Genomic DNA, 10932 nt, shown 5'->3' on the forward strand with positions numbered 1-10932 from the left:
GGCTTTTGGCGACCACACACCCGCTCTTAAGCGGGCGGTAAGCGGCTTTTCAGCTGGCCCCTCTAGTGCCTCAGTGTGCATTGGTGTACTGTGTCACCAGATATATATATTTATTTATTTCTTGCACTGTGAGGTCGCTTCCTGGCTGGATACCCCAGATCGCTCTGAGGAGGCAGCAACATGTCATCCACAAAACGCAAGGCTGCCAAGGCTAGGGCTGTGTACACTGCGTGTGCTGCATGTGGGGCTGCTCTACCAGCAGGTTCCAAAGACCCCCATTGTGTGCAATGCTCAGATCCGGTGCTGCTTCGCCAGCCGGAGTCCGGAGGGGTAGTGACCCAGGCTGAGACGCTTGTAAGTCCTGCCCCGGTGTCAGGGACAGACTTTGCAGTTTTTGCTGATGGAATGTCTGTGACTATGGCAAAAATCCTTGAAACTTTGCAATCCATGACTGGGGCTCAGTCTATGGACACGGCGAGGTCTCTGTCCTCTAATCCCCCTCAGTTGGAATTAATCCAGACTGCAAGGGGGTCCCCGGCTTCCCAGGCTGAGTATTATGACTCAGATGATAGCCCCAGCCACCCTAAGCGAGCTCGCTGGGAAAGACCCTCAACGTCATCACACTGCTCAGGGTCTCAGCGCAATCAGTCTCCCTGTGATGCGTCTGAAGAGAGTGATCAGGAGTCTTATCCTGGAACCCCTCTCAATCTGGATACCCCGGATGGGGACGCCATGGTAAACGAGCTTATCTCAGCCATCAATAGACTGTTGGATATTTCTCCCCCAGCTCCTTCTGCAGAGGAGGCGGCTGCAGAGCAGGAGAAGTTTCGTTTCCTCTATCCCAAGCGTAAATTGAGTGCTTTCTTGGATCACTCTGACTTCAGAGAGTCAATCCAGAAACACGACGCTCATCCAGAAAGGCGTTTCTCTAAACGTTCTAAGGATACACGTTTTCCTTTCCCCCCTGATGTGGTCAAGCGCTGGACCCAGTGTCCAAAAGTAGACCCCCCGATTTCCAAACTTGCAGCTAGATCCATAGTTGCAGTGGAGGATGGCGCTTCACTTAAGGATGCCAATGACAGACAGATGGACCTTTGGTTAAAATCTGTCTATGAAGCTATCGGCGCGTCGTTTGCTCCAGCATTCGCAGCCGTATGGGCACTCCAAGCTATTTCAGCTGGTTTAGCAAAAGTGGATGCTATCATACATCCAGCGGCGCCGCAAGTGGCGTCCCTTACCTCGCAGATGTCTGCGTTTGCGTCTTACGCTATCAATGCGGTCCTAGAATCTACCAGCCGCACCTCAATGGCGTCCGCCAATTCGGTAGTTTTGCGCAGAGCCTTGTGGTTAAAGGACTGGAAAGCAGATGCTGGTTCCAAAAAATGTTTAACCAGCTTGCCTTTATCTAGAGATAGACTGTTTGGCGAGCCATTGGCTGACATCATTAAACAGTCCAAGGGTAAAGACTCTTCCTTACCCCAGCCCAGATCAAGCAAACCTCAGCAGAAAAAATGGCAGCAGAGGTTTCAGTCCTTTCGAGGTTCGGGCAAGACACAATTCTCCTCGTCCAAAGGGACTCAGAGGACGCAAAGAGTCTCAGATTCCTGGCGGGCTCACGCACGCCCCAAGAAAGCAAATGGAGGAACCGCTTCCAAAGCGGCTACCTCATGACTTCCAGCCCCCCCCCTCCGCATCTCCGGTCGGGGGCAGGCTCTCCCGCTTTTCCGACATTTGGATGTCACAGGTCAAAGACCGGTGGGTGACAAACATTTTGTCTCGCGGGTACAGAATCGAGTTCAGTTCTCGTCCTCCAGCTCGGTTCTTCAGAACCTCCCCACATCCAGACCGAGCAGATGCCCTGCTGCAGGCGGTGGACTCCCTAAGAGCGGAAGGAGTAGTGGTTCCTGTACCGCCTCAGGAACAAGGGCGAGGGTTTTACTCCAATCTCTTTGTGGTTCCAAAAAAGGACGGCTCGTTCCGTCCTGTTCTGGATCTAAAGCTGCTCAACAAACATGTGCACGCCAGACGGTTCCGGATGGAAACCCTCCGCTCTGTCGTTGCCTCAATGTCTCAAGGAGACTTCCTTGCCTCAATAGACATCAAAGATGCTTATCTCCACGTGCCAATTGCTACAGAACATCAACGTTTTCTACGTTTTGTGATAGGAAACGACCATCTTCAGTTCGTAGCTCTGCCATTCGGTCTGGCGACAGCCCCCCGGGTCTTCACCAAGGTCATGGCGGCGGTGGTAGCAGTCTTGCACTCTCAGGGACACTCGGTGATCCCTTACCTAGACGATCTACTTGTCAAGGCACCCTCTCAAGAGGCATGCCAACTCAGTCTACATGCTACGCTGGAGACTCTACAGACGTTCGGATGGATCATCAACTTTCCAAAGTCGAATCTGTCACCGTCACAGTCGCTAACGTATCTTGGCATGGAGTTTCATACTCGAGCAGCGAGAGTGAAGCTTCCGCTGAACAAGCAGCGGTCCCTACAGACAGGGGTGCAATCCCTCCTTCAAGGCCAGTCGCACCCCTTACGGCGCCTCATGCACTTCCTCGGGAAGATGGTGGCAGCCATGGAAGCAGTTCCCTTTGCGCAGTTTCATCTGCGCCCACTTCAATGGGACATTCTCCGCCAATGGGACGGGAAGTCAACGTCCCTGGACAGGAAAGTCTCTCTTTCCCAGACGGCCAAGGACTCTCTACAATGGTGGCTCCTTCCCACCTCATTGTCTCAGGGAAGATCCTTCCTGCCCCCATCCTGGGCAGTGGCCACGACAGATGCGAGTCTGTCAGGGTGGGGAGCAGTGTTTCTCCACCACAGGGCCCAGGGGACGTGGACTCCGCAGGAGTCCACCCTTCAGATCAATGTTCTGGAAATCAGGGCAGTGTATCTTGCCCTACTGGCCTTCCAACAGTGGCTGGAAGGAAAGCAGATCCGAATCCAGTCGGACAACTCCACAGCGGTGGCATACATCAACCACCAAGGAGGGACGCGCAGTCGGCAAGCATTCCAAGAAGTCCGGCGCATTCTAATGTGGGTGGAGGACACAGCATCCACCATATCCGCGGTTCACATCCCAGGCGTAGAAAATTGGGAAGCAGACTTCCTCAGTCGCCAGGGCATGGACGCAGGGGAGTGGTCCCTTCACCCGGACGTGTTTCAGGAAATCTGTCGCCGATGGGGAGTGCCGGACGTCGACCTAATGGCGTCCCGGCACAACAACAAGGTCCCGGCATTCATGGCGAGGTCGCGCGATCAAAGAGCTCTGGCGGCAGACGCATTAGTTCAAGATTGGTCGCAGTTCCGGCTCCCATACGTCTTCCCACCTCTGGCACTCTTGCCCAGAGTGTTACGCAAGATCAGATCCGATTGCAGCCGCGTCATACTCGTCGCCCCAGACTGGCCGAGGAGATCGTGGTATCCGGATCTGTGGCATCTCACGGTCGGTCGACCGTGGTCACTGCCAGACCGACCAGACTTACTGTCCCAAGGGCCGTTTTTCCATCAGAATTCTGCGGCCCTGAACCTGACTGTGTGGCCATTGAGTCCTGGATCCTAGCGTCCGCAGGATTATCTCAAGGAGTCGTAGCCACAATGAGACAAGCTAGGAAGTCAACGTCTGCTAAGATCTACCACAGAACGTGGAAGATTTTCTTATCCTGGTGCTCTGCACAGAGAGTATCCCCTTGGCCATTTGCATTGCCCACCTTTCTTTCCTTCCTGCAATCGGGGTTGGAAAAGGGCTTGTCGCTCAGCTCCCTTAAAGGGCAAGTCTCGGCACTATCTGTGTTTTTTTCAGAAGCGTCTAGCACGTCTTCCTAAGGTGCGCACGTTCCTACAGGGGGTCTGTCATATTGTGCCCCCGTACAAGCGGCCGTTAGATCCATGGGATCTGAACAGAGTACTAGTTGCTCTGCAAAAGCCGCCCTTCGAGCCTCTAAAGGACGTTTCCTTTTCTCGCCTGTCACAGAAAGTGGCGTTTCTTGTTGCGATCACATCGCTTCGGCGAGTGTCTGAGCTGGCAGCTCTGTCATCCAAGGCTCCCTTCCTGGTGTTCCACCAGGACAAGGTAGTGCTGCGCCCCATTCCGGAGTTTCTCCCTAAGGTCGTATCCTCGTTTCATCTTAATCAGGATATATCCTTGCCTTCCTTTTGTCCTCAGCCGGTTCACCGGTATGAGAAAGACTTACGTTTGCTAGATCTGGTGAGAGCACTCAGAATCTATATTTCTCGCACGGCGCCTATCCGCCGTTCAGATGCACTTTTTGTCCTTGTCACTGGCCAGCGCAAGGGGTCGCAGGCTTCTAAAGCCACCCTGGCTCGATGAATCAAAGAACCAATTCTGGAAGCCTACCGTTCTGCTGGGCTTCCGGTTCCTTCAGGGCTGAAAGCCCACTCAACCAGAGCTGTGGGTGCGTCCTGGGCTTTGCGACACCAGGCTTCGGCTCAACAGGTGTGCCAGGCAGCTACCTGGTCGAGTCTGCACACTTTCACCAAACATTATCAGGTGCATACCTATGCTTCGGCGGATGCCAGCTTAGGTAGAAGAGTCCTGCAGGCGGCAGTGACATCCCCGTAGGGGAGGGCTGTTTTGCAGCTCTAACATGAGGTATCTCTTTACCCACCCAGGGACAGCTTTTGGACGTCCCAATCGTCTGGGTCTCCCAATAGAGCGCTGAAGAAGAAGGGAATTTTGTTACTTACCGTAAATTCCTTTTCTTCTAGCTCTTATTGGGAGACCCAGCACCCGCCCTGTTGTCCTTCGGGATTTTTTTGTTGTTTGCGGGTACACATGTTGTTCATGTTGAACGGTTTTTCAGTTCTCCGACGTTATTCGGAGTTAATTTGTTTAAACCAGTTATTGGCTTCCTCCTTCTTGCTTTGGCACTAAAACTGGAGAACCCGTGATACCACGGGGGGGTATAGCCAGAAGGGGAGGGGCCTTGCACTTTTTAGTGTAGTGCTTTGTGTGGCCTCCGGAGGGCAGTAGCTATACCCCAATCGTCTGGGTCTCCCAATAAGAGCTAGAAGAAAAGGAATTTACGGTAAGTAACAAAATTCCCTTCTTTATACTGAGCATGCCCAGAACCAGTCTTGGGGGTCTCTCTCTCTCTGTCTCTCTGTCTCTCTGTCTCTCTGTCTCTCTGTCTCTCTGTCTCTCTGTCTCTCTCTCTGTCTCTCTCTCTCTCTCTCTCTCTCTCGGTCTCTCTGTCTCTCTCTCTGTCTCTCTCTCTGTCTCTCTCTCTGTCTCTCTCTCTGTCTCTCTCTCTGTCTCTCTCTCTGTCTCTCTCTCTGTCTCTCTCTCTGTCTCTCTCTCTGTCTCTCTCTCTGTCTCTCTCTCTCTCTCTCTCTCTCTCTCTCTCGCTCAGCAGCTGCAGACACTCGTAACCAAAATAAATATCGGGTATCCAAGGCCGATGTTTACCTTGGTTACCAGCGTCTGCAGCTGTCAGAAGCCTCCTCCCAGTCTAGTTCCCCTCACTCCCGATCACATGACTCCAATGCCCGCCCCTAAACATCCAGTGCAGGATCCTGCAAAATAACATATGCGTTTGCATACGTTATTTGCTATAAAAGCAGGATCCGTACTTCCGCTAAAAAAACGTTTTCAGCGGATGTTAAAAAGACGTAGTGTGAAACCAGCCTTAGCCACGGCCCCTCGGGTATTCACCAAGGTCATGGCGGCAGTGATTGCGGTCCTGCACCTCCAGGGGTTAGCAGTGCTTCCTTATCTGGACGACCTTCTGGTCAAGGGTACATCCAGCGCAGACTGTCAGCGGAGTGTTTCGCTCACTCTCGCCACCCTAGCCCAATTCGGGTGGATTGTCAATCTTCCCAAATCCACTCTGACTCCGACCCAGAGTCTCACGTACCTAGGGATGCAGTTCGAGACTTTGCCGGCACTTGTGAAGTTGCCCTTAATCAAACAGCAGTCTCTCCGGCTAGCGGTCTCTCCTGAGGCCCCGCCGTTATTCCCTCAGGCGCCTGATGCAGGTGCTGGGTCAAATGGTGGCTTCCATGGAGGCGATTCCCTTTGCCCAGTTCCATCTGCGTCCTCTGCAGCTGGACATTCTCTGCTGTTGGGACAAGCGGCCTTCCTCCTTACAGAGGTTAGTGGCTCTGTCGCCACGGACCAGGACCTCTCTTCAGTGGTGGCTTCGACCCCTCTCTCCCTGTCCCAAGGGCGCTCCTTCCTGGCTCCGTCCTGGGTGATTCTCACCACGGATGCCAGCGTATCCGGCTGGGGAGCGGTACATCTCCACCACAGAGCTCAGGGCACTTGGACTCTGTCCGAGTCAGCCCTTTCAGTCAATGTGCTGGAAACCAGAGCTGTGCTTCTAGCTCTCCTAGCCTTTCACCACCTGTTGGCGGGCAGGCACATTCGAGTCCAGTCAGACAACGCGACAGCGGTTGCCTACATCAATCACCAAGGCGGGACACGCAGCCGCCTGGCAATGTTGGAGGTCCAACGCATTCTTCAATGGGCGGAGGACTCCAAGTCCACCATATCCGCAGTCCACATCCCTGGCGTAGAAAACTGGGAGGCAGATTATATCAGCCGTCAATCCGTGGACGGTGGCGAGTGGTCTCTGCACCCGGCAGTGTTTCAGTCAATCTGCCGCAAGTGGGGCACTCCGGACGTGGACCTAATGGCATCCCGTCACAACAACAAGGTTCCGGTTTATGTGGCTCGCTCCCACGATCCTCAGGCCTTCGCCGCGTACGCTCTGGTTCAAGACTGGTCCCAGTTTCGTCTGTCCTACATGTTTCCCCCTCTAGCTCTCTTGCCCAGAGTCCTGCGCAAGATCAGAATGGAGGGCCGTCGAGTCATCCTCATTGCACCGGACTGGCCCAGGCGAGCTTGGTATCCGGACCTGCTCCAACTGTCCGTGGAGATGCCGTGGCATCTTCCGGACCGTCCAGACCTGCTCTCGCAAGGTCCGTTTTTCCGCCCGAATTTTGCGGCACTCAAATTGACGGCGTGGCTCTTGAGTCCTGGATTTTGACGGCTTCTGGTATTCCTCCTGAAGTCATCTCCACTATGACTCGGGCCCGTAAGTCTTCCTCCGTCAAGATCTATCACAGGACTTGGAAAATTTTCCTGTCCTGGTGTCGCTCTTCTGGCCATTCTCCTTGGCCATTTTCGTTGCCGACCCTTCTGTCTTTTTTACAGTCCGGTCTGCAGCTAGGACTGTCCCTCAACTCTCTCAAGGGACAAGTCTCATCTCTATCAGTGCTGTTCCAGCGGCTTCTCGCCCGGCTGGCTCAGATCCGCACCTTCATGCAAGGTGCGTCTCACATCATTCCGCCTTATCGGCGGCCCTTGGATCCCTGGGACCTTAACTTGGTCCTCACGGTATTGCAGAAACCCCCCTTTGAGCCTCTTAGGGAGGTTTCTTTGTATCGTCTTTCTCAAAAGGTGGCCTTTCTAGTTGCCATAACTTCTCTCAGGAGAGTCTCTGATTTGGCTGCGCTCTCCTCGGAGTCACCTTTTTTGGTTTTTCACCAAGACAAGGTAGTTCTCCGTCCGACCCCGGACTTTCTTCCTAAGGTGGTCTCTCCCTTCCACCTTAACCAGGATATGTCCTTGCCTTCCTTCTGTCCGGCCCCTGTTCATCGCTTTGAGAAAGCGCTGCATACTCTAGATCTGGTGCGTGCTCTCCGGATTTATGTGGCTCGTCGCCCAATTGTGAAGTTAGGCTCCGCCTACTTCTTAGTTTTTTCTGTTTATTCCCACCCAGGGACAGCTTTGGAACGTCCCATGGTCTGGGTCTCCCAAAGGAACGATAAAGAAAAAGAGAATTTTGTTACTTACCGTAAATTCTTTTTCTTATAGTTCCATATTGGGAGACCCAGCTCCCTCACTGTTGCCTGTTGGCAATTTTCTTGTTCCGTGTGTTATCACCGGCTGTTGTCGTGGACAGAGTCTCATGTTGTTCCGGTTCTTACTCGGTTCTACTTGTGGGTGGCTATTCTCCTTCAGCTTTTGCACTAAACTGGCTAGGACTGGCTACCAGGGGGTGTATAAGCTCAGAGGGAGGAGCTACACTTTTAAGTGTAGTACTTTGTGTGTCCTCCGGAGGCAGAAGCTAAACACCCATGGTCTGGGTCTCTCAATACGGAACTATAAGAAAAAGAATTTACGGTAAGTAACAAAATTCTCTTTTTTATCTATACCCTTTCCACATGTAAAGCGCCATGGAATAAATGGCGCTATAATAAATAATAATAATAAACTGTCCCTGGAACACCATAATAAGTCTCATGGCACTATGAGTACCAGAGTAGACATCCTGGTTTACACCACCTCCGTGATATATATCCCAGAGTTTTCGGAGCAGAAAATGAGTGGAAATGCTAAAGTTTTTGAGACGTTTTTTGTTTTTGAAGAGAATTTGGAGAGTTTCTGCTCCAAAACTACCTCCAAATATGTTATGCGACTGACAATCTTTTCCGTTTATCTGAAGTATGCAAAATGTTCTGTAAAGAAAATCTGCAGCCGATATGCAACTTGTTAACTTACCCTTCTCTCGTGACCTGCTAATTTTGTCTCCATCCTGTGTGAATTCCTTGACTGTGGTTTTTCTTTTCTTTAGTTACCCTGGAAATCGTTGACCAGCATAATAGAATACTATTATATGTGGAAAACAACAGACAGATACGTGCAACAGGTATTATAGGCAACGATTTATTGACTGATATTAGCATTGTGTAAATCCAGTTACTGATGACGACATTCTGGGTTGTGGTTTTCTATTTCTGGCTACATTTTGAGAAGCTATAGAATGTAGTTTTCCTATCTTAAGACATTTCATTTTACTCTACATAAAAATCTGTAAAAATCTTAATACAAAAAAGATAAAGATAGAAGAAGGTCCTGCCTTAAAAGATTTCAGTCTACAAAGTGCCAGTTTTGTCTTTCAACTTTGTTCAAATATTTTACTGAATCTTGTATAAGAGCAGGTTACATTTTCTATAGTCACAAATTGTAGTTCCACTATTCTCATATCTACAGGTTTTTCTTTTCTTTTTTTTTTGACTATGCGATGTACTTGTTAGCAAGAAAAAAATCTTGCTAAAACGTGTGCATGTGTGTGGATGCAGCAGAGCTGTGTGTGTGTGGATGCAGCAGAGCTGTGTGTGTGTGGATGCAGCAGAGTTGTGTGTGTGTGTGGATGCAGCAGAGCTGTGTGTGTGTGGATGCAGCAGAGCTGTGTGTGTGTGTGTGGATGCAGCAGAGCTGTGTGTGTGTGTGGATGCAGCTGAGCTGTGTGTGTGGATGCAGCTGAGCTGTGTGTGTGGATGCAGCTGAGCGCTGTGTGTGGATGCAGCTGAGCTGTGTGTGTGGATGCAGCTGAGCTGTGTGTGTGGATGCAGCTGAGCTGTGTGTGTGGATGCAGCAGAGCTGTGTGTGTGTGGATGCAGCAGAGCTGTGTGTGGATGCAGCAGAGCTGTGTGTGGATGCAGCAGAGCTGTGTGTGGATGCAGCAGAGCTGTGTGTGTGTATATGCAGCAGAGCTGTGTGTGTGGATGCAGCAGAGCTGTGTGTGTGTGTGGATGCAGCTGAGCTTTGTGTGTGTGTGTGGATGCAGCTGAGTGTGTGTGTGGATGCAGCTGAGTGTGTGTGTGGATGCAGCTGAGCTGTGTGTGTGTGGATGCAGGTGAGCTGTGTGTGTGTGGATGCAGGTGAGCTGTGTGTGTGTGGATGCAGGTGAGCTGTGTGTGTGTGTGTGTGTGTGTGTGGATGCAGCTGAGCTGTGTGTGTGGATGCAGCTGAGCTGTGTGTGTGTGTGTGGATGCAGCAGAGCTGTGTGTGTGTGGATGCAGTAGAGCTGTGTGTGTGGATGCTGCAGAGGTGTGTGTATGTATGCAGCTGAGGTGTGTGTGTGTGGATGCAGCTGAGGTGTGTGTGTATGCAGCTGAGCTGTGTGTGTATGCAGCTGAGCTGTGTGTGTATGCAGCTGAGCTGTGTGTGTGTGGATGCAGCTGAGCTGTGTGTGTGTGTGTGGATGCAGCTGAGCTGTGTGTGTGGATGCAGCTGAGCTGTGTGTGTGGATGCAGCTGAGCTGTGTGTGTGTGGATGCAGCTGAGCTGTGTGTGTGTGGATGCAGCTGAGCTGTGTGTGTGTGGATGCAGCTGAGCTGTGTGTGGATGCAGGTGAGCTGTGTGTGTGTGGATGCAGGTGAGCTGTGTGTGTGTGGATGCAGGTGAGCTGTGTGTGTGTGTGTGTGGATGCAGCTGAGCTGTGTGTGTGGATGCAGCTGAGCTGTGTGTGTGTGTGTGTGGATGCAGCAGAGCTGTGTGTGTGTGGATGCAGCAGAGCTGTGTGTGTGGATGCAGCTGAGGTGTGTGTGTGTGGATGCAGCTGAGGTGTGTGTGTGTGGATGCAGCTGAGGTGTGTGTGTATGCAGCTGAGGTGTGTGTGTATGCAGCTGAGCTGTGTGTGTATGCAGCTGAGCTGTGTGTGTGTGGATGCAGCTGAGCTGTGTGTGTGTGTGGATGCAGCTGAGCTGTGTGTGTGGATGCAGCTGAGCTGTGTGTGTGGATGCAGCTGAGCTGTGTGTGGATGCAGCTGAGCTGTGTGTGTGTGGATGCAGCTGAGCTGTGTGTGTGTGGATGCAGCTGAGCTGTGTGTGTGTGGATGCAGCTGAGCTGTGTGTGTGTGGATGCAGCTGAGCTGTGTGTGTGTGTGTGTGTGTGGATGCAGCTGAGGTGTGTGTGTGTGTATGCAGCTGAGCCGTGTGTTTGGATGGAGTTGAGCTGTGTGTGTGTGTGTGTGTGTGTGTGTGTGTGTGTGGATGCAGCTGTGTGTGTAGTTGAGCTGTGAGTCTGTGGATGCATTTGAGCCGTGTGTGGGTGGATACAGCTGAGCCGTGTGTGGGTGGATGCAGCTGAGCCGTGTGTGGGTGGATGCAGCTGAGC

The 10932-nt window shown here is 52.0% G+C and overlaps 1 protein-coding gene across 6 annotated transcripts in view; it reads left to right on the plus strand.

Moving 5' to 3' along the window:
- MTA1 (metastasis associated 1) overlaps positions 1-10932 on the plus strand; it is a 219230-nt gene that overhangs the window by 107601 nt on the left and 100697 nt on the right. For all 6 annotated transcript variants that reach the window (XM_075330605.1, XM_075330607.1, XM_075330606.1 and 3 more), the window contains exon 10: positions 8607-8681. In XM_075330605.1, coding sequence (XP_075186720.1) covers positions 8607-8681 — 75 coding nt within the window. The remainder of the gene's footprint in view (positions 1-8606; positions 8682-10932) is intronic.

This window comes from Anomaloglossus baeobatrachus, chromosome 12 (genome assembly GCF_048569485.1).
Source record: "Anomaloglossus baeobatrachus isolate aAnoBae1 chromosome 12, aAnoBae1.hap1, whole genome shotgun sequence".
NCBI lineage: Eukaryota > Metazoa > Chordata > Amphibia > Anura > Aromobatidae > Anomaloglossus > Anomaloglossus baeobatrachus.